At 52.7% G+C, this 23,362-nt stretch overlaps 2 protein-coding genes across 3 annotated transcripts in view; both read right to left on the reverse strand.

Moving 5' to 3' along the window:
* Positions 1-6,566: 6,566 nt before the first annotated feature.
* SMIM9 (small integral membrane protein 9) lies at positions 6,567-18,044 on the reverse strand. 2 transcript variants are annotated; one of them, XM_038588738.1, is made up of 4 exons: positions 13,595-18,044; positions 12,281-12,434; positions 11,749-11,878; positions 6,567-6,684 (listed from the first exon to the last, which is right to left on the reverse strand). In XM_038588738.1, exons 2-4 carry the CDS (start codon positions 12,402-12,404, stop codon positions 6,660-6,662), a joined length of 279 nt encoding a protein of 92 aa, XP_038444666.1. In that variant the 5' UTR covers positions 12,405-12,434; positions 13,595-18,044; the 3' UTR covers positions 6,567-6,659. The 2 variants fall into 2 exon arrangements, with proteins under 2 accessions (XP_038444666.1, XP_038444667.1); XM_038588739.1 differs by lacking the exon at positions 13,595-18,044 and adding an exon at positions 13,012-13,570.
* A 48-nt stretch (positions 18,045-18,092) lies between these two features.
* F8 (coagulation factor VIII) overlaps positions 18,093-23,362 on the reverse strand; it is a 174,125-nt gene continuing 168,855 nt past the window's right edge. The window contains 1 exon segment of the mRNA NM_001003212.1: positions 18,093-18,361. Within this exon segment, the coding sequence (NP_001003212.1) occupies positions 18,206-18,361 (156 nt within the window). The 3' untranslated portion in view covers positions 18,093-18,205.

Genomic DNA, 23,362 nt, shown 5'->3' on the forward strand with positions numbered 1-23,362 from the left:
CCCCGGGCCCCGCCCCCGCCCTGGCCCCGCGGCCGCACCCGGTGGGCTCGGGGGACCCCGCGCTCCCAGGCTCCGCCCGCCGCGGGTCCCCGGCGCGGCCACCGCCCGGGCCCCTCGGCGCCCCCCGCACGGAAGCCGGCCCCCGGGGCCACGCTTTACCCACAACTCTCTGCGGGCCACGGCGTTGCGAAAACGCCCGGAGGGCTCCGGGGCTGCGGGTGCCCTGTCATTGACGCGGCCGCGTGCGCTGCACAGACGGGGCCGACCGCTCCCCCGCACCCCGCGTCCCGCTCGGGGGCCGCAGCTCCTCGCGTCAGCCGGCCGCGGCGGGGGCCCTGGGAGCCCACACGTGCTACGCAGCCTGGCCCACGGTGCCCCAGCACACCGAGCAGCTCACGCCACCCCGTCCACGCACACCTGCACCCGACGGAGGCCGGCCTCCTTGACCCCAGCTGCTGACCTCCCACCATTATCAGCAGTTCCTTGCTCTCAGGAATCTTACTTGGACCTTGCAGGAACTCGTGGCCGAAAGGAGAAAGTCCGAGGGCAACAGCTTACAGCCGCGTCACCGGCTTTTCTCTGTGGAAAGGCTGAGATCACGGGACTGACGGCTGCCTTCCCCAGCGGCACCCTAAAGGCTCCATGGAAGCTCACAGACACAGAAAAGGAGACACAGCTAGAGCCAGGAGAGCGAAGACTGCGCTGGCGCAGCCGACACCGGTGCGGCACCGGCTCAGGTCGTGACCTCGGGGTCCTGAGACGGACCCCGCAGAGGCGGCCTTGCTCAGCCGGCGGGCTGCCTCCTCCTCGCCCTCTGCCTCTCCCCTGCTTCTGCTCTGTCCCTCTCACACACAAAATAATACATAAATGCAATCTTTGGAAACAAAGGACACAATCAAATACCACTGTATACCCACTCAGGCATCAAAGATTTTAGTCTTACAATATCCAGGGTTAGAGATAATGCAGCTCCATGAGTTCCTGGACTTTGCTGCTGGCAGTCAAAGCTGGTAGCCCCACTAAGGAAGGCACCCTGTCTTTTTTTATTTATTTATTCTTGAGAGACACAGAGAGAGAGAGAGAGGCAGAGACCCAGGCAGAGGGAGAAGCAGGCTCCATGCAGGGAGCCCGACGTGGGACTCGATCCCGGGTCTCCAGGATCAGGCCCTGGGCTGAAGGCGGCGCTAAACCGCTGAGCCCCCGGGCTGCCCAGGAAGGCACTCTCTTAAAATGGAACATGCCCCTCCCCTCCTAGCCAGCGATTCCACTCCGAGGTACCTGTATCCTAGAACAATCCCTGAATATGTACAACTAGGGACATGTACAACAGTGCTCGTGAAAATGGCTTTGCTCACACCAAAGACCTGTGACCAACTCCTGCGCCGACCGCCTGGGGCATGTTCCCACAATACAATCTTATTTGACTAAGATCAAAACAAATCAGAGATACACAAATACATAAAGGACAGAAGAACCCTTCCTGCGTCCCCTCCCGCTGCCCAGAGGGAACAGCCTTGCCCGCTTCGACCTACGACTTCTCACACGTTCCTCTGAGCACGTAGAACATGTTCAAAACGACAGTTGCGGGGATCCCCAGGTGGCTCGGCGACTTACCGCCTGCCTTTGGCCCAGGGCGTGATCCTGGGGTCCCGGGATCAAGTCCCACGTCGGGCTCCCTGCACAGAGCCTGCTTCTCCCTCTGCCTGGGTCTCTACCTCTCTCTCTGTGTCTTTCATGAATAAATAAATAAAATCTTAAGAAAAAGACAGTTGCCTGTTTTGTCTCAGTACAGAAACCCGAGGACACGCGGCCTTGCTTCTTCGGAGCCCAACCATCCTTCCCTTTGCCCACCTGCCCATGAAGCGGGGGCCTCCTCTGAGGACTAGCCGAGACGAGACAAAATTCACCCAGTCACAATGAACAATTGACTGGTTTTTAGTATCATCACGGACTTGTGGAACCCTCCCCCTCCCCCACCAGGGACATTGTCATCACCCCCAAATGAAGCCCACTGCCCAGTCCCCTGGCCTTGGCCCCTGGCGACCGCTCATCTGTTTCCTGCAGGACTACTGATCGAGTCTACCACAGAGGCCTAAACAAATATTCTCCCTTGAGAATTTTTAGGCAAAGTTCAGCCCTTGCAGCTCACAGGAAAATAAAAAAAAATCACTACACACAAATCAGCAAACAAGGCCCCAGGGGTGAGACCCAGCAGACACTGTAGATAACCATATCGGGCCTAAACCTTCAGCTATTTGCATGCAAGATGACCCGAACACCACAGAGTCGATGGACCCCGAGCGACTGGGTGGCTCATTGCTTGGGCGTCGGCCTATTGATTTTCCCTCCGGTCGTGATCTCAGGGTTGGAAAGTTGAACCCTGTCTGCTTGAGATTTCCTTTCCCCACCCTCTCTCCATAAATATATAAATAAAATCTTTTTTTAAGATAAGAAAATTGCAGGGCCCCTGGGTGGCTCATTCAGTTAAGCTTCTGCTTTCAGCTCAGGTCATGATCCCAGGGTCCTGGGGTTGAGTCCTCTCATTGGGTCCCCGGCTCAGCGGGGAGCCTGCTTCTCCCTCTCCCTCTGCTGCACCCCCACTTGTGCTCACTCTCTCTCTTTCAGTATTAAAAATAAAAAATATTTCAGAAAAACAAACAAGAAAATGTATAGATCCAAATTAATCATGTTAACAGGTTAATAGGAAAACCCTATTATCTCAGTAGATGAAAAAAAATAAATTTCATTCAACATCTATTCATGCTACTAAAAACCAGACTTTTAACAAACCAGTCGTTTAGAAGTTATTCGTAGGGGACGCTTGGGTGGCTCAGCGGTTAAAGGGCTGCCTTTGGCTCAGGGTGTGACCCCAGGGTCCCGAGATCGAGTCCCGCATCGGGCTCCCTGCATGGAGCCTGCTTCTCCCTCTGCCTTTCTCTCTCTCTCTCTGTGTCCCTCATGAATAAATAAACGAAACCTTAAAAAAAATAAAAGTCACTCATAAAAGATGTACAACAAATATACTTAGTGGTGAAAAGCTAAATGCATTTCCTTTAAGACTTCATATTGTAAGTCCCATCCAGCACAAGAAGGTAAAAATAAAAGTGTCAAGGCATAATGATTGGAAGAGAAGAAACAAAATTGTCACTATCTGCAGATATTTTATTGTGTTTGTGAAATACTTAAAAATCTGTCAATAACTTATTAAAGTTAATAAGATGATTGGTAGATTTTTAAATACAGAAATTGACTGTATTTCTATGTAACAGCCACACACAGAATGTGATTTTAAAACACACCATTCAGTGCTCCATCTAGGATGATCAAACATTGAGGAGCAAGTGTGACTCTATCTACCTGGGGGCAGAATTAGAACAACCTGATGGAATCCACCAAAGAGGATCTAAAAACTGTGGAGGCAACAATAAATAAATAAAAATTTAAAAAATAAAAATAAAAGCTGCAGAGGCGAGTCATGGTCAGGTCTGGACAAGCTGAGCAGCCGAGGGATTCGGTGGTCCGGCCATCGGCGGGGAGGCTGAGAGCAGTTAGAAAGGAAGGCAGGGTGGGCCCAGGGTGTGACCCGGGGTCCCGGGATCGAGTCCCGCGTCAGGCTCCCTGCATGGGGCCTGCTTCTCCCTCTGCCTGGGTCTCTGCCTCTCTCTCTCTCTCTGGGTCTCTCATGAATAAATAAATAAAATCTACAAAAATAAAAGAAAGGGAGGCAGGTGTGCACAGTCCCCGGCAGGAGAGCTTCAGCGAGGGGCTCCTGGAGCCGGATTGGGCTCCGGTCTACACGGAGGCTCAGCTGAGGCTGGAAAACACCGGCCGGGGAGCCGCCCGGGACCGGGGGCGTCATTCGCCTGCCTGCGGGCGGCCGCTCCGGTTCCAGGTGCTCAGGGCTCAGAACCTGAGTTTGCTCCCTTGGAATTTATTGCTTCTTGGAATTTATTGCAATGATCTGCTTTTCTCAATTCCTGGAACTGCCTTTAGGCACAGAAATTCAGGTCAGAGTTCCTGAGTGGAACAGTATAGCTTCTGACCATATTACAGACAGAAGCCTGGGGGCGCCTGGGGGGCTCAGCGGTTGAGGCCCACCTTGGGCTCAGGGCTGGTCCCGGGGTCCTGGGATCGAGTCCGCCTGGGGCCCTGCTTCTCCCTCCCCCTCCTCCCCTCCCCCTGCTCCTGCTTTCTCCCGCGGTCTCTTCCTCTTTCTCAAAGACATAAAATCTTTTAAAAAATAAAATAAAATTGGACCCCACGTCACATCACATAAAACTCAGTTGGAGTCGCTTAAGGACTTAAAATTGAAAGGCCCAAAGCGCAAGACTTTTAGAAGACCAAACAGGACACTTCCTTTATGACCCCGACGTCCAAAAGGACTCCTTAGAAGAAAGTGATTGCGAAATTGGACCCCTTTAGAGTAAGTACGTCCCCTCTTAAAACCGTGTCCTATCAAGGGTGAAAATGAAATCCTCCACCTGGGAGAAGGTATTTTCCGCATCGTCGGCCTTCCCACCGATGGCAAACAATATATCAAGGGTTGCTACAGACCTAAACCGAGCATAGAAGACACCTACGGAGGTTTTGTGGTCTTTTTTTAAAGATTTTATTCATGAGAGACAGAGAGGCAGAGACCCAGGCAGAGGGAGAAGCAGGCCCCACGCAGGGGGCACCCCCCCGCCCCGGCGTCCCCGTCGGAGGCAGCAGCGAGGCAGGTGAGGAGCCAGGACAGGGGAGGGCACGACGCGCTTGTTCAGTGTGCCCTCCTGTCCCCGCGGCCCGGTGCAGCCCACCCTCGGGTCGGCTCTGTGGGTCTTACCTGCGGCGGCGCCAGGACCCCGTGGCCAGGTAGCAGGTGCCCACCTGCCTGCAGCTCCCCGGCTCCGTGAAGCCCTCCATCCCCCGCGCTCAGGCCACACGCCTGGGGGCCTCCGTGTCCCCCCACCCGGCCAGCCTTGGCTCCCACCCCGGCGGCCCCTCTCTGGACCCGCACATTGTGAAACCCACCCCCCCACGCCCCTGCTCCCCGATATCCTCGGCCTGGCGGCTGCGATGACCCCAAACACAGCTGTCGCTCTCAGGCCCTGCTCTGCCCCAGGCGGTCTGGGGGGCCCTTGTCACCCCCAGGAGGAGCGCAGGTGCCTCCGTGGCCCCCAGGGGCCTGCTCCGCCCGCAGTCACTGTGGCCTCTTGGCTGCCTTCGAACCCCCTGGGGCTGCCCCCCCCCCACAGCGATCCGACTCCTCCCGCAGCTCGGTGCTCCCAAGCCCGTGAGCGGGTGTGCGTGACCCGGCCCAGCACTGGGCGGCTGCCGCAGGGCTCCCCCGAGGGCCCGGGGCGCAGGGCCAAGGGGTTACCTGAAGCCTGAGAGCAGCACTGCGTTTAGAACAGCATCGCCCTCAACGGGCACAGACACCCGAGAGGAGCCCGCCGTGGGGGAGCTACGTGGGCCCCGAGCCGCAGGAAGCGCTGAGCGGCCCGCAGTCCCACACACCCGTGCACCCACGTAGAGACATATGGGCCCTGACGTGTCCCGCAGTGGGCAAAGCGGCAGGCCACGAAATGCCACGCGCGGCGTGGGAGAAGAGAAGGTGTCCACGCGAGCACATCTGTGTGCCTGCATGCACGCCGCCACTCCTCGGGGTGTTGGGGACTCCCTGAAGAAGTATCCCAGCTTCAAATTGGGGAGATGCTGTGTATTGTAGCCTCTTGTGGAGATCCATGGTGGCCTTTTACAAAATTCTTTTTATGCATTTATTTGAGAGAGAGAGAGAGAGAGCACGAGCAGTGGGGAGGGGAAGAGCGAGAGGGAGAAGCTGGCTCCCCGCTGAGCACAGAGCCCCATGTGGGGCTTGATCCCAGGACTCCGAGATCGGGACGCATCTGCCCAGGTCATGATCTCAGGGTCCTGGGACCGAGCCCCGTGTTGGACTCACTGCTCAGAGGGGAGCCTGCTCCTCCCTCCCCCTCTGCTGCTCTCTCTCTCTCAAATACATAGATAGACAAATAAATACATAAATACATTTTTATGTATTAGGTCACTTGGAAGTCCTGGAGCAAAGAAACGTGTAAATCCATTTAATCCAGCGTCTGTCAAACATAATTGACCACTGAACCCTGTTGTCTCATGACATCTATTAAAACAGAACTTTCATTACACAGAAAAGACCTGGGGAAAAACTGGTCATACAAACACAGGAAATAGGGGATCCCCAGGTGGCTCAGGGGTTTAGTGCTGCCTTCAGCCCAGGGCGTGATCCCGGGGTCCCGGGATCGAGTCCCATGTCAGGCTCCCTGCGTGGAGCCTGCTTCTCCCTCTGCCTGTGTCTCTGCCTCTCTCTGTGTGTCTTTCATGAATAAATAAATAAAAATTAAAAAAAAACAAATGGAGATACAGCAAGATGTTCAGAGCGTGTCTGTGCACTAGGATCACAGGTACATTTTCTTCTTTCGGTGTTTTGTGAGAATTGTCTTGTAATGAGTACGTGTCACTATTATAATCAAAACAGCATATTACCATTGTCGAATCACATGTTTTAAAGGCGAAACGAAAGGCAAACAGACTTTAAAATGGAAGATAATTTAATTTTGATTGATACGTAGTTCCTCGTTGGAAGCGACAGCACATTCTGCGCAACGGAATCTTGTAGCGCTTCGTTAGACTGGTTCACCTACAGCGAAACTGGGAAAAGAAGACAAATCGATGAGCTAAGTTTTTGTTTTGTTTTGTTTTGTTTTGATGAATTAAGTTTAAGTTACTACACCGGGACCTGGTCCACACAGTTACCGTGCGGTCATGTTACCTTTTCCGACAGATGATTTTAGACAACGTCTCCCCTTAATATGAACCCCGTGATTTCATTCAGACAAAATGCTTCGATGAGACAATAAGGCTATGAATGTGTCTTAGCGTCGTATAGATGGGATGGGAGGTCGATGTACAAGTACGGTCACGTAGCTTTTCTTCTGTTTTGATTGATTAAATTTTTTTCTTTATTTTCAGCAATCTGTACACCCGGTGTGGAGGTCAAACTCATGACCCCAAGATCACCCACTCCATGAACTGAGCCACCCAGGCGTTCCTCTTCCTTGCAAAGTATCTTTACGGGCACCCGGGTGGCTCAGTCGGTTAAGTGACTCTTGGTTTCGACTCAGTTCATGATCTCATGGGTCAAGGGATCAAAGCCCACTTCGGGCTCGGCATCCAGCAGGGGAGTCTGCTTGAAGATTCTCTCTCTCCTTCTCTGTCTGTCCCTTCCCACTTGTGCTCTCTCTCTCTCAAATTAGTAAACAAATCTTTAAAAAAAATAAAATTTTTGTTAAAGAACTTATTAACCAAACAATACAATTTCTTCTGGAAAGATTGGGCAGTGTAATTAGTTGAAAATCAACATGAAAATCAATAACAACAGCAATAGAAATAATGATTCCAACTGCACATTTACCATCACGAGGAGATAACCAATGTCTATTACTTTGGTAAGAGCCCTAAAAGATTTTTGCCTTGTACATCTACTTTTTTTTAGATTGTCATTTTATTATTTATTTATTTATTTATTTATTTATTTTAATTTTTTTCATTAAAAAAAATTTTTTTACCAATAAAAATAAATTTATTATTAAAAAAAGAAAGAAATGCAAAAAAAAAAAAGAGAAATGAATACAGTTTCAGACTTACATCACTATATTTTTGTCTCTTTGCTATAGTTTCCCATACCATATCCTAACTCACATAATGTCATTATGTAGTTTGGTAAGTTTGATGGAAATATTATTATAGATGTTAAAGTAATTATCAATAATGTCAAATTATCAAGTAAGTAGGCTCCATGCTTGCGTGGAGTCCAACATCAAACTTGAACTCATGACCCAGAGATCAAGACCCAAACTGACATCAACAGTCTGATACTTATCCGACTGAGGCACCCAGGTGCCCCTAGTTTCCTTTCCTTTTTTTTTTTTTAAGATTTTATTTATTCATGAGAGACACAGAGAGAGAGAGAGAGAGAGAGAGAGAGAGAGAGAGGCAGAGACACAGGAGGAGGGAGAAGCAGGCTCCATGCAGCGAGCCTGACGTGGGACTCGATCCCAGTTCTCCAGGATCGCGCCCTGGGCCAAAGGTGGTGCCAAACCGCTGCACCACCCGGGCTGCCCGGCCTCTAGTTTCTAATAACAAACTAGGTTAAATTGTATATCCTCTATTATAATCAGCTTTTTCCCACTCAATAATATTTCAGGAATACAATTCCATATAACGATCCTCTACAACAGCGTTTGGTGACTATATAATGCTCATTGTATGAACATTTGGTGCTTTCTGTAACCAGCCGATGGACATTTAAGTTGTGTCTGGTTTTTCACTATTATAAACCATAGTAAAAATTCCTTACACACGTTCCTTCACATACTTGACAGAGCCAGTCGGTGTCCCTGATTGCCACCAGGTGCTGAGCTACTACTTGAAGGCCTTGTAACAGCTGCAGCTAGTGCTGTACAGGTGAGTACAGAGGTCCCGAAGCACAGAGAAACTGTCCAATCCTTACAGTGAGATGTATTCTTTATTTTCATTTTTTATTAATTTATATATCTAGATCTTTAAAGAATTTTTCTTTATTCATGGGAAACACAGAGAGACAGAGACCTATGCAGAGGGAGAAGCAAGCTCCCTGCGGGTAGCCCGATGCAGGACTCGAACCCAGGACCCTGACCCCAGGGTCACGACATGAGCCGAAGGCAGATGCTCAACCACTGAGCCAGGGAGGTGTCCCATGAAATGAAAAATTTAAAAACCAGTATTACTGGGGCACCTGGCTGGCTCAGTCGGTGGAGTGTGCGACTCCTGGTTTCGGGGTTGTGAGTTCAAGCCCAACGTTGAGGGTAGACATTCCTTCAAAATAAAATGTCAAAAAAAATCTGTATTATTGAGACTCTACCGTGTGCTTAGTACCAAGCACCAATTTTTCCTGGGTCTTCATGTGCCCTTTATGGACATAGATTCAAATATACCTTTATTTTTGTAATATCTAAAAAAAATCATACATTGAAGTGGGTTTTTTTTTCCCCTGTTGTATTATTTTGGTCATCTTCCACAAAGAAGTTAATAATGTGCCTCCGGCATCTATCAGTTTTCCTTCTAATCTTTCTTTCTTTAAATTTTTTTTTCAAGGGCCAATTGTAATGTGAACATTTATTTATTTATTTATTTATTTATTGTTTTTGTTTTTTTTTTGCCATTTATTTATGTAACACTTGTCTTCGTTGAAGTTGGATTCCCACCGTACAGTGTAACACCCAGCGCGCATCCCATCAGGCGCCCTCCTCGGTGACTTTCACTCAAGTATTTTTAATAACTGGATAAGGTGTTTAAGTAGATGAGCTCAGCCTTAGTAGATGAGCGTTTACACCCGGACTTGCCCGGCTCCCGTCAGTTTTTCATCAATGTCGTCTTTTGTCTTGCCGTGTCTTGCCTCCGCTCTTGCCCGCCGTCCTCACTGCGGCCAGCTCGCCCGCCCCGGGGGGGGCTTACTGGTTTTGCTCCCCAGGGTGAGCCCTCTACGCCAGAGAGGGAAGGGCACCTCTGGCACGTCGCCTGCCCTCTGCACAGAAGTCCTTCCGAGCATGTGTGTTTAACCGATACTTCGGCTGCTTCTGACGCAGCAGGGCTGGTGGCCATTGTCCCAGTGGCGGGGACTTCAGGACTCGGGATCACCGATCCCTGGACTGGAGCGCTGGCTTCCCAAGCAGGGAGACGCAGCCTTTCCCCGGGCTTGGGAAGACCGAACATGTTGCCAGGCTCGCAGGCTGCCTGACATCCACCCGGGGCCTGTGTCACCTTTCTGGCCCTACGGAAGGCAGCCGCCCTGTAGGGGACACGGAGAAATGCCGCCCAGGGTGCCCCTTGGGGACAGGCTCACGGTGTTGGCCACACGCAGCCTGGATAAAGGCTCAGCCGCTTCCCGGGAGCCTGGGGGGCTCAGGCAGTTTAGCTTCGGACTCGCGACTGAGACATGGTGGTGATTTGGGGGTCCTGGGATAGAGTCCCAGGTCGGCTCTGCGCGGGGTGTGGAGCCTGCTTAGGACTCTCTCTCCCCGTCCCCTGCACCCCACTCTCATGTGCTCTTCCCCCCTCCAAAAAACCCAGTCTTTGCCACTGGGGCTAACGGGAGAGGAGGCTGGTGGGGTTGGTCGGGCTGTGTCGGGCCTGCGCGGGTGGTGTCCCCGACATCAGCCAGGCCCGGGGTCCCAACGCGGGTTCAAGGCTCCAACAGCGGCCGTGCATGTAGGTTTCTTGGGCAAGAAGCTTCGCTGCAGAACTCGGCTGCCGTCTGTTGGCTGCACGGAGGTGCGTGTCGCTGAGCAGGGCCCGGGTGGCTCCCGAGATCGCTGGAGATCGTGGCGGCCCGGGCCCCCCCGCCCTCTGCTCCCCCCCCTCCCCCCCGCCGCCGGCGAGGCAGCTGAGCGGGCCTGGGGACACGCTGCTCCCATCGCCCGACCCCTCGGTCCGCCGTGTCCCGTGGGCCTTCCCTGCCCGCGCAGACAGGAGCCCAGCAGCCTTGGGCCTCGACCTTGGGGTTGGCGCCACTCGGAAACCCGATTACACGGTGTCCACGAGCACTCCCTGACCCCAAGGGAAAGATAACGAGGAGGAAACGAAGTCCGTGGAAAAGCAAACAGTCATAAACCTGCTTATCCGCGGCCGCCGCTGCCATGGGCGCTGCCCGCGAGCCACATGCACCGCCTTGACCTTTGCCTTCACCTTTGCCTTCACCGCAGACGGACCGCGGGGGCGGGGGGCGCTGGGGGTGCAGTTCCCCGCCTGTCGGGCCCCTCTCCTCCCTCCTCCCTGCCTCCCTCCTCCTGCCTGCCTCCTCCCCCTCCTCCCTGTCCCTCCTCCCTCCTCCATCTCCCCCTCCTCCGTCTCCCCTCCTCCTTTTTCCCCTCCTCCCTCTCCCTCTCCTCCTTCTCCCTCCTCTTCCGTTCCCCTTCTACTCCCTCTCCCTCTCCTCCCTCTTCCTGCCCTCCCTGTCGCCCCTCCTCCCTCTCCCCCTTCCTCCCTCTCCCCCCCCTCCATCTCCCCCTACCTCCTTGTCCTCCCTCCTCCTTCTTGCCTCCTCCCCTCCTCCCTCTCCCCCTCCTCCTTCTCTCCCTCCTCCCTCCTTCTTCCTGCCTCTTCCTCTTCCTCCCTCTAACCCTCCTCCCTGCCCCCCTCCTCCCTCTTTCTTCCTGCCTCTCCCCTGTCCTCCCTGTCGCCTCTCCTCCCTTGCCCTCTTACTCCGTCTCTCCGTCCTCCATCTCCCCCTCCTCCCTGCCCCCTCCTCCCTCTCCCCCTCCTCCCTGCCCCCTCCTCCCTCCTTCTTCCTGCCTCTTCCTCCTTCTCCCTCTCCCCCTCCTCCCTGCCCCCCTCCTCCCTCCTTCTTCCTGCCTCTCCTCCGTCCTCCCTCCTCCATCTCTCACTCCTCCTTCTCCCCCTCTTCTGAGTCCCCTCTCCCCCTCCTCCCTGCTCCACCTCCTCCCTCTCCCCCTCCTCCTTCTCTTCCTCCTCCTTCCTTCTTCCTGCCTCTTCCTCCTTCTCCCTCTCCCCCTCCTCCCTGCCCCCCTCCTCCTTCTCCCCCTCCTCCCTGCCCCCCTCCTCCTTCTCCCCCTCCTCCCTGCCCCCCTCCTCCCTCCTTCTTCCTGCCTCTCCCCCGTCCTCCCTCCTCCATCTCTCACTCCTCCCTCTCCCCCTCCTCCCTGTCTGGCAGCTTACGTGAGGCAGCAGAGGAGCCCCACTAGGACGATGGCGAAAAGGAAGGCGAATACAGTGGCCGTGGGGAGGGAGCTCTTGATGCGGTCCCACACGTAGTCCTGGAAGCTGCTCAGCCAGGACCTGCGGTTGTCTGCCGGGAAAGCCACCGTGTCATCGGATGGGGCAGCGCCAGGTGAGCCCCGCTGTGCCCCGACCCCGGGCCCGGGGGTGTCCGTGTCCCCGGCTCCGCAGCCCGCCAGCCGCGCCCCCCTCCGCGGCCAGGGCACCGCCTGGGCCACCTGGGCTGCGGCGGGGGCCTCCGGGACCAGTGTCCCCAGGAGTGGCCTCGGTCCCGGCCGCGCGCTGCCTCCCGGGCTCCCGGCCTTGGCTGCCCAGGCCCGGCCGTCCCGCTGCCGCTGCTTTTCTGTTCTCCTTAGGGCTGTTTCCTTCTTTCTTTGCGGGAGGGTGGGAGACGGGGGGGGGGGGGGGGGCTCCAGCTGACCCGATCCGCGCTGACCGGGCCCTGAGCCTCCCGGGCGGCCCGCGCACCTACCCCGCGGCGGGGGCAGCGCCTCAGCCTCGTCCTGGACACCGAAGGCGGGCGCCGCGCCGTCGGGCAGGAGGCAGCTGGCGGAGCACAGCACGACGGCGGCTGTCAGCAGCTGGGGGGCCTCCATGGCCGGCCTCCAACGCCCCGGCAGCTCGGTCTGCAGAGGACACAGGGTAGGCCTTGAGCGGCTGGACAGAGCGAGGACACCCCAGCGGAGCGACACCGCGAGCCCCGAGCGCGTCCCCTCCCCCGAGGCCCCACGAGGCCCCCCCACCCCCGGCCTCCCGACCCAAGGCTGCAGCTCACGGCTCTTGTTCTCCCCCAAACCTGGGCTGTCACCCTCCATTCTCCTTTTATACTCCCCAGCCTCATCCATTCCAGAAGTCACAGTGCTCCCTGCCCCCGCGGGGCCTCCCCACGTCCCCCCACCCAGCCTGGTGTCCTGGCCTCCGCCCTGGCCTCCCCAGCCTCCTGTGGGCTTTGCTCTAAGGCACAGAAGAGGCCCCTTGCGCCCCTGCCCCCCTGCCCTACCCTCTCCTCCCGGTCGCCCCACCTCAGCCCGATTTCCGCTTACCAAGCCTGTGCTCCCGGCTGGAGTCTTTGGCTCCCCCAGCCCCTCCTGCAAATATTCCCCCGACTCTTTAGCTCACCCACTTTAAGTGCTCAAATGTCACCTTCTGGGACCCTGGATTCAGATCGTACCCGCCTCCCCACTAACTTCCTCATCAGCTGACCTGCTCGGTCTTCCCGCACACACTTCATCAGGATGGACTTTGGGATTTCTGTTCCATGTTTATTTGATCCTATGTGTTTTCCTGGTGAAGGTGTCAGCAGTGCGAGGCAGGGGCTTTGTCCGGGGCTCACTGCTGCTCGCTACCTACCCCTCAGGCGCTCCCAGTCCATGCACTGTTTTGGGGTGAATGAGTGGCTGGCGGATTGTGGCCTGAGCCAGCAGTCTCCCATCCCTGGGCCCAGCACGGGGGTTCTGAACAAGGACGGGACATCCTGGGTAGCTCCTGGGAAGGCTTTTCTCCATCTTGACAGAAGAGGTGGTGCCATCCCGTCCCGTGTGCTGCCTCAAGCACAGTTTAAGGGCTTAAGGGTGATGGCCATGAGGCAATGGCTAAGACAATGACACCTCCGAGGCACCAAGCCAACACCTGCAGCCCTCCTGCGGGCTGCTTGGCATGTGAACACAGAACCCCGACTTGGGCCATTCAAGCTTGGCCTTTCTAGTACCACGACATCTATGATGGAGCCAGTCAGGTAGTGTTGAGAGGGCTTAAAGTGACCCAAGGCGCGGGGCAGGCCACTCACCTGACTCAGCGACAGCGTCCAAAGGAGCCAGAGAAGTAGGCTTGTCTTCAGAGTGCAGCAGTCCACAGAAGTAGCTCAGAGGCCTCACCTAACGTCTCTGAGGTTCCGAACAGAACCCCCCCACTGATTATGACGTCATCCATGAACCCCACCCCCCAGGTCTCCATCGGACAGCTGCACACAGAGGCACCTTCTGCCTCTTACCCACAGCTGTGCTTCCCCGCAGGCCCGAACCACTCTAAGATGTGTGATGTGCCACAGGGTGTGTCCCCTCCCTTACAGTAGCGTCCACATGGCACTTGGATAAACGGTGAAGGTGGCACTTCATATTTGTGGGGGGGGGGAAGAGATGGTTTAATATGATGATGCACTGAAGGAAAACCCTACACATAAACTAAATAAATAAATTCTAGATGGATCAGGGACTGAACAAACATAAAACCGTGTACATATTGGAATAAAATCTGGGTGGATGCATTTATCATCTTGGTGTGGAAAAAAGCGACTCTAAGCATGTCATCTAAGCCAAAGCCATACTTGAAAGTACTGATAATAAACTCACGGCATAAAAAGTGTGAAGTTTTGGGGCCCTGGGTGGCTCAGCCTGTTAAGCATCTGCCTTGGGCTCAGGTCATGATCCCGAGTCCTGGGATGGAGCCCTGCATGGCCCCCCTGCTCAGCGGGGACCCTGCTTCTCCCTCTTTCTCTGCCACCTACTCCCTCTGGTTGCATCCTCTCACCTTCTCTCCCTTTCATATAAAGTACTAAAAATCTTTTAAAAACCCCCAAAGCTTTCACAAAGCAAAATACTGTAAAGAATATGTGACTAATGACAAATTTGGCAACACATTTCATAACATATATGACAAATAATAGGTTAAGATCCTTAAGACGCAAAGAACTCCTACTCATTGATTTTTTTAAAGATCTATTTATTTATTTTAGAGAGAGACAGAGAGAGAGAGTGAGCATGTGGGTCAGTGCAGGGAGGAGCAGGGGGAGAGAGCCCTCAAGTGGACTCCCTGCCAGGCACAGAGCCCGACCTGGGGAGCCCAAAGTGGGCCCTGAGAGCATGACCTGGGCTGAAACCAAGAGTTGGATGCTCCACCAGCCGAGCACCCAGGCGCCCCATCCCATAAGTTAATTTTTAAGAAAAGATGGTCACGTCCACAGAGGAACCAGCGTGAATGATGCCTTAGAGTTGGGTCAGAAAGCAAAGGGCAAATTATGATCTATGCTATGGAACAGCATGGAATCCAGCGATGAAAATGAGCCAGCAGGAAATGTCTGCAGTCGGGGGGCTCCGGCGTGGAGCCGTCATGCCTAGTGCTCCCCGGTGTCGTCAGGTCCTTACCCGAGACAGTCACCACGGGGTATCCACAGGCTCACCTTTGGTAGGCAGTGCCCGGTGGTCTTCCAAAACAGTCATACCACAACAGCATGCACACCCGCTCCACACCCACCCGTCAGTTGTACACGCTACAAACATTTTCTCCCAGCCTGTCCGTGAACAGCAGATCTGAAGCTACGCAAGGTCTGGGGATGCTGTGAGGACACCTGCCATGACCCTCCTAGAAGTTCTATTGTTCGCCGTTCATAGAGCTTTAATTCACTTGAGACTAATTTTATTTTTGTACAGTGTGAGGAAGGAGTCGCATTTCATTTTTTTAAAAATGGCTTTCTCTCTTTAAAGTATGTTTATTTATTTGGTTTTAGTAGACGCTACTCCCAGTGCAGGGCTTGAACTCACAGCCCCGAGATCAAGAGTCACGCGCTCTACTGCTGAGCCAGCCAGGCGCCCCAAATTTCAATTTTTCACAAGGATTTCTGGTTGGCCCAGTACTCCTGTCCTGGGGGGCTCTTTTGTCATCAATCAAGTGTCCGTATATAATGTGGGTCTATCTCTGGATTCTAATATGTCCCACTAGTCTATCGATCTGTCCTTGTGTCAGTACCACATTGTCTTCATTACTGTTGCTTTGAAATACATGTGGCCTGGCTAGCTCAGTGGGCAGAGCCTGTGACTCTTGATTTTGGCTTGTGAGTTCGAGCCCCATGCTGGGTGTAGAGATTACGTCAAAATGAATTTAAAAATCTTCAAAAATGAAATAAGATAAATGCTGCTGTGTGATATTTTGGCTATTCTCGGCCTTTTACATTTCCACATGCTGGATTCCACAGTGAGAACACGCTGGACTTTACACTGAGATTGTGCTGAATCTACAGCTCTGTCTGTGAAGAACATCTTTGTAACATTGAGTCTTCTGATCTCAATTATTTAGGTCTTTTGAGATATCTCATATAAGTGGTCTCCGTTTTGGTTAGCAATATGGTGACACTGTACCTGCAAGTTTCTAGGAGCGCTCTGCCAGTCATCAGCCTGTGATTAGGCAGTCAGAGGGTCAGAAATCCTCATGGTCATTTTATAAACAATAGAGTCTGAGTCTGCATTTTGTCATTTTGAAGCTGGATTTTTTTTTTTTGTGAAGCTGGATTTTTGTATAGTCTGTTCTATAGCATTGAAAGACAGACTCATTTTAATATGTATCTTCCAAAGATTGTTGACTTGTGACCTTGAGATTATGTCTTTCTTTTTTTAAGATTTTATTTATTTATTCATGAGAGACACAGAGAGACAGAGAGAGAGGCAGAGACGCAGGCAGAGGGAGAAGCAGACCTGACACAGGGAGCCCCGACGTGGGACTCGATCCCGGGACTCAAAGGTCACGCCCTGGGCCAAAGGCAGGCGCCAAACTGCTGAGCCACCCAGGCACCCCAAGATTGTCTGATAAAATGTTTGTGATAGAAAATTATATTTGTTCACTGAAAGTCACAAAGTACTTTGTCATAGGAGAGTGAATTTGCTTCCTGATCTTCTGATAATTAACTTGCTGTGATGTCGGTGATTGCGGCTAACGGAGCGGCCTTCTAGAACCGCGCGGGTTTTCTGGCGTTAGCAATAGTGTCTGTGTGCTCCTCGCCCAGGTTTACCCGGTAGACAATGCACATCCTCATTCTTCTACATTCGCCCTGGAATTTCCCACTGGCCCCAGGCTGTGTTTTGCTCTGGTCTCTCTTTAATTCCGCTTTGCACTAAGAGACTCTGATCTGAGGATTCTAATTTGTTTGATGATCATTATTGTAATTTCATCCCAAAGAAATTTTTTCCTCTTGTTTTATTTGACCACATCCAATGTGTGATCTTCCTCTTGGCAACTTTCAATTTTTATCCTGGTTAGAGCACTTCGCATAGCTCAGCCTGTGGCATTCTGCGGTGCCCAAGGCAGTGTTGCTCACCCCGGGCACAAGAGCGTCGGCAGAGAGTTCTAGAACTTACTCATCCTGCACCCCCCATTTCTTTTTCAGTCTCTTGCCTTCTATGAAGTCTTATCCTGGATCAAGGCTCCATTTTAATTTAATTTTTTTTTTTTTTTTTACCTCTCATAAATGATCTCACTTTCTACTCTGAGTTCAGTTTAGTCTGGTTCCTGACTCACTAATTCGGATTTCTAAAGTGTCCATCCTGCGATTCAGCGCATCCGCACGAAGATCGCTGTTCACATTTTTATTTCCAGTGTGAAACTACATCTGTTGAAGGCGGCTGTGCGTGTGTCAAGGTTTTATGTGAGCAATCATGGAGGAAAGCGGCAGGAGGGCCAAAGGGCATTTCAGATCCAAGAGCATTTCAGAAATTGGTGTATCTGGCCCATAGCACAGGAATTCCAGAGCAGGGTCATTAAGAGAGAGCAGGGTGGCTGACCTTTGCCAGGAAATAGAACCACGTCGCCTCCGGGGGCCGCTTGCCTCCCGGGCTGCTCGGGGAAGCCAGTTACCGACCTCTGTGCATCCGCCCTAACGTGTGCACCTGCCCCCGCTGCTCCGCGATCCCCCGCGGCAGCCGGGCTGCCTTCCCAGGAGGTCACAGCAGCGCCAGCACGGTCGCCACGAAGTGCTCTAGTTCGGGGGAAAAGCATCGATTTCCTCGCGTCTCGTGGGAGTGTAAGGCCTGTCCTCTTGCACCAGGAACCCCGTGGACGCGGCCGTGGGTCGCAGACTTCGGGTCCTCCCGGCCTCCGGTCCCCTCGGCCCCGGTGGGCGTGGGGTCCCAGTGAGGCCTGCTACGGTCGTCGCCCTTCCTGAGCCCCGAAGACGAGGACACGGACCTATGACCGCGTCTACAGGGAGGCCCAGATCGGCCTGCTCGCTCCGGGCTTCGCGGCGCCGACGGCAAGCGGGGCCTTTACTCCCCAGGTACCCAGACCGGACTCCCACATCCCGGATACCTTCCGCCCGCCGCAGACGCGGTCACTGCACAGAGGACGTGGGGCTGCGCGACAGACCTCGCTGTCGGCCGGAGGACGCCTTCCAGATGGGGTGCGGCCTCGCCTCAGGCCGCGGGAGGGAAGGGCGAACGTGGGAGCACTTGGGGGACAGGGGGCAGGGCCGGGGAGGTGGGGGGACAAGGCCGGGGAGGTGGGGGGACAGGGCGGGGAGGTGGGGGCACAGGGCCCAGGAGGCCACGGGGACAGGCTGGAGAGGTGGGGGTCAGGGCCCGGGAAGCCGCGGGGACAGGGCAGGGAGGCAGGGGAGACAGGGCCGCAGAGGCGCGGGTCAGGCGGGCTGCTGGGTGTCGCAGCCCAGGACCTCCAGCCTCAGGGCGATGTGGTGCGCCCAGCTCTGCGGGTGCAGGCGCACGTAGCGAGCCACCAGCGGGGGTTCGAGAGCGTTCCGCACAGGCGTGGAGGAGTCCCGGTTTCCCTGGAAGACCTGAAAGGAGACCCCCAGCGCCGTGAGCCGCCGACCGCAGGGCCCGCGGCCCCCCCGACCTCCCCCCACCCCCGCGCCCTCCGCTTCCAGCAGCTTCCAGGAGCCCCGCCTCGACCCGGCTCCGCGCTAGGCCGGACGCCCTCAGCCGCTCGCCAACGTGTCCCGTGTCCCGGCCACTGAGGCTTTAGTCCCGCGGCCGCGAGCAGTGAAGCCAGGCACTGTCGAACGTCACGGGCCTCGGGAAGCTGGGACACTAATGTCATGGGCGCCGACACCCGCCGCCTACAGTCACCGCGTGTCACACACCGAGATGTGCCCCCTGTCTCTATCCCCCGTGCATACGCGCGCATGTCGCCTGAATACTTCATCACGTCGAACCCACAATAAGGCCGTTCACTGATGACATGATACTCTGCATAGAAAACCCAAAAGCCTCCGCCCCAAAATTGCTGGAACGCATACACCAATTTGGCAGCGTGGCAGGATACAAAATCAATGCCCAGAAGTCAGTGGCATTTCTATACACTAACAATGAGACTGAAGAAAGAGAAATCAAGGAGTCAATCCCATTTACAATTGCACCCAAAAGCATAAGATACCTAGGAATAAACCTAACCAAAGAGGTAAAGGATCTATACCCTCAAAACTACAGAACACTTCTGAAAGAAATTGAGGAAGACACAAAGAGATGGAAAAATATTCCATGCCCATGGATTGGCAGAATTAATATGGTGAAAATGTCAACGTTACCCAGGGCAATTTACACGTTTAATGCAATCCCTATCAAAATACCATGGACTTTCTTCAGAGAGGTAGAACAAATCATCTTAAGATTTGTGTGGAATCAGAAAAGACCCCGAATAGCCAGGGGAATATTCAAAAAGAAAACCATACCTGGGGGCATCCCAATGCCAGATTTCAGGTTGCGCTACAAAGCTGTGGTCATCAAGACAGTGTGGAACTGGCACAAAAACAGACACATACATCAATGGAACAGAATAGAGAACCCAGAAGTGGACCCTGAACTTTATGGTCAACTAATATTCAACAAAGCAGGAAAGACTATCCACAGGAAAAAAGACAGTCTCTTCAATAAATGATGCTGGGAACATTGGACATCCACATGCAGAAGAATGAAACTAGACCACTCTCTTGCACCAGACACAAACATAAACTCAAAATGGATGAAAGACCTAAATGTGAGACAAGATTCCATCAAAATCCTAGAGGAGAACACAGGCAACAAACACCCTTTTTGAACTCGGCCACAGTAACTTCTTGCAAGATACATCCACGAAGGCAAGAGAAACAAAAGCAAAAATGAACTATTGGGACTTCATCCAGATAAGAAGCTTTTGCACAGCAAAGGATACAGTCAACAAAACTCAAAGACAACCTACAGGATGGGAGAAGATATTTGCAAATGACGTATCAGATAAAGGGCTAGTTTCCAAGATCTATAAAGAACTTAGTAAACTCAACAGCAAAGAAACAAACAATCAAATCATGAAATGGGAAAAGACATGAACAGAAATCTCACAGAGGAAGGCATAGACATGGCCAACACGCACATGAGAAAATGCTCCGCATCACGGGCCATCAGGGAAATACAAATCAAAACCACAATGAGGGGATCCCTGGGTGGCGCAGCGGTTTGGCGCCTGCCTTTGGCCCAGGGCGCGATCCTGGAGACCCAGGATCGAATCCCACGTCGGGCTCCCGGTGCATGGAGCCTGCTTCTCCCTCTGCCTATGTCTCTGCCTCTCTCTCTCTCTCTCTGTGACTATCATAAAAAAAAAAAAAAAAAAAAAAAAAAAACCACAATGAGATCCCACCTCACACCAGTGAGAATGGGGAAAATTAACAAGGCAGGAAACCACAAGTGTTGGAGAGGATGTGGAGAAAGGGGAACCCTCTTGCCCTGTTGGTGGGAATGTGACCTAGTGCAGCCACTGTGGAAAACTGTGTGGAGGTTCCTCAAAGAGTTAAGAGTAGACCTGCCCTACGACCCAGCAATTGCACTGCTGGGGATTTACCCCAAAGATACAGATGCAGTGAAACGCCGGGACACCTGCACCCCGATGTTTCTAGCAGCAATGTCCACAATAGCCACACTGTGGAAGGAGACTCGGTGTCCATCGAAAGATGAAGGGATCGAGAAGCTGTGGTCTATGTACACAATGGAATATTCCTCAGCCATTAGAAACGACAAATATCCACCATTTGCTTCAACGTGGAGGGACCTGGAGGGTATTATGCTGAATGAAGTGAGTCAATTGGAGAAGGACACACATTATATATTCTTTCTCATTCATTTGGGGAATATAAATAATAGTGAAAGGGAATAGAAGGGAAGGGAGAAGAAATGTGTGGGAAATATCAGAAAGGGAGACAGAACACAAGAGATTCCTAACTCTGGGAAATGAACTAGGGGTGGTGGAAGGGGAGGAGGGCGGGGGGTGGGGGTGACTGAGTGATGGGCACTGAGGGGGGCGCTTGATGGGATGAGCACTGGGTGTTATTCTATATCTTGGCAAATTGAACACCAATTAAAAAATAAATTCATAAAAAACAAAAATAAAAAAATAAAATGAGTGTCTTGTAGACAGCAAAAAAAAAAAAAAAAAAAAAAAAAAAGGCGTACATAGGCACAGAGTGCCATCGTCACACCCGCCAAACGTGATATTTGCCGTAACAGGGCCTGATAATTAAGAATGTCCAGTTGTCAGTAGGATGTCGCTTGAGCAATTTCTCCAATCGAGGATCTACTAAAAATCACTCGCTGCCTCTACTTATCATATGTCTTTAAATCACCTCTGATCTCGAACAGACTCCCAGTCTCTGGGCGCTTTGGGTCTTTCACGACATTGACATTTCTAAAACTCTAGGACCGCTGTGTCCTAGAATGTCCCACATTGTAAACTTGTGCGACTGTTTTCTCATTATGAGATTTTGGTTAAACATTTTTTTAAGATTTATTTATTTATCTGAGAGAGAGAGAGAGAGCACAAGCAGGAGGGCCACAGGGAGGGAATCTCCAGCAGACTCCGCAATGACGCGGACCCACGCGGGGCTGTCACAACCCGGACATCACGGCCGAGCTGATACCTCCAGTGGGATGCTGAACCCACCCCGACTGTGCGCGCTCTCTCCCTCTCTCAGTCTCTGTCAAAGAAATCAAATCTTTCAAGTTTCTGTTTGCACTCACATTCCACTGGACAGAATGGGTGCCATTGCCAAGCCCAAAGTCAATGGGGTCTTCAAGGAAGCAGGCGGTGACAAATCAGGAACAAGGACACCTTTGAACTCATCAGCCGTCTTGGTTGGTTGAGGAATTCTTTAGGATTCCTAGTTCCAGCCATAAGTCGATTTCCTGTGGGCTGGGAGAAGCAAGGGGCTGGAGTATGGGGTTTATTAGGCCGGGCGCACCCTCTACTGTTGATAAAGTGAAGTGCGATTTCCTCTATGGGACAGAAAGGGCTTCGCGTCCGGAGATGTCATATTTGCTTTTATAGGACCCTCACCGGATTTCCACTCGTTGGTTGCTGCTCCTGTTCATCACCAAGCCAACGAGACATGGATCGCCCCTCACCAGACACAGCATCATCCTCAGTCTTACGGACTTTCGAGCCCTTTGCTTTCGGTTCCAGAAGCCAGTGCTCTGACCCACAGGTCTCAGGTCTTAGGATTTCTTCACTCAGGGCGGCAATTCCCCTTTTCAGAAATGATTTTATTTGTTTCCTCCCACTGACCTCGTCTCTTTTCTTCATGGTTTCTCCTAGACTCTCCAGAGTGAGCTCTGCAGCTAGCTCACCTGGATTGGCAGGTTTAGTTTCTACCTACTTGTCAATAGGAACTTAGAGTATTCTTCGTATCCCAGGAACTCTGTAGGGGAGTTAGGGCTGGTTCGATGCAATAAAGATATATATTGGGATTCCTGGGTGGTGCAGCAGTTTGGCACCTGCCTTTGGCCCAGGGCGCGATCCTGGAGACCCGGGATCGAATCCCACATCGGGCTCCCGGTGCATGGAGCCTGCTTCTCCCTCTGCCTATGTCTCTGCCTCTCTCTCTCTGTGACTATCATAAATAAATAAAAATTAAAAAAAAAGATATATATTCATATCATCAGTGAAGAGAGACTACTTCTTTCCAACTTACATGCCTTTTATTTCTTTCTTTTTCTTTTTCATTATTATTATTATTATTATTTTATTTCTTTTTCTTGCCTAACTTCTCTGATTCCGGTAAAATGCAGAATGGAAGTGGCAAACGTGGCTGTCCTCGTTGGTTCTGTGAAGGTTCCTAAAAGGAAAGCTCCTCTGGAGTGGAGTCGGGAGGCCCGCCGGCTGAGCCCGCACCCCTTGCCGCTTGTCCTCAGGCCAATCCAACAGGAAGACTGGAGGCCTGCTCCACTCCGTTACCCCCAGAGCAGGAGGAAGGAAGGCTCACCCCTCCTCGCCCCAGCCCCGCAGCAGCCCGCCCAATAAGAGACCGTCACAACTCAGCCCACGACAAACCACTACACTTCCAACTTCCAGATCATTCCAATGGGCTTTTTGTTGATAGCAGCCTGTCCGGCCTCCCCCCTTTCCTGTACAAAAGGGCGTGCCTCGCTTTTGTTCTGCAGACGCCTATGGTTCCACCCTCGCTTGCATCTTCCCCCTCGGAATTCTCTGCTGGTCGAAAATAAATCCATATTTTGCAGGTAAAGTCACTGGTGACTTTATTTTTAAAGTTAACGTTTTGCCATTTCTCCACCGTATTTTCCCTGTCGGTCTGGGATTCCAATCACGTATGGCCTTCTATGTCTCGTCTCCCGTGCGCCATCCTCGGTAACTTCTTGAGCTGGATCTTCCAATTGACCAAATTCTCTTTGGCTGAGTCTAATCTGCTGTTAGGTCTTTCTTTCAATTTCAAGCTTCAACAATGAGGTTTTTCATTTCTAAAAGTACTTGTGTTTTCCTAAAACCGCCTAACAGTCTTGGAGAGTTAGTCATTTAA

This window comes from Canis lupus, chromosome X, assembly GCF_011100685.1.
Source record: "Canis lupus familiaris isolate Mischka breed German Shepherd chromosome X, alternate assembly UU_Cfam_GSD_1.0, whole genome shotgun sequence".
In the NCBI taxonomy this organism is placed as follows: domain Eukaryota; kingdom Metazoa; phylum Chordata; class Mammalia; order Carnivora; family Canidae; genus Canis; species Canis lupus.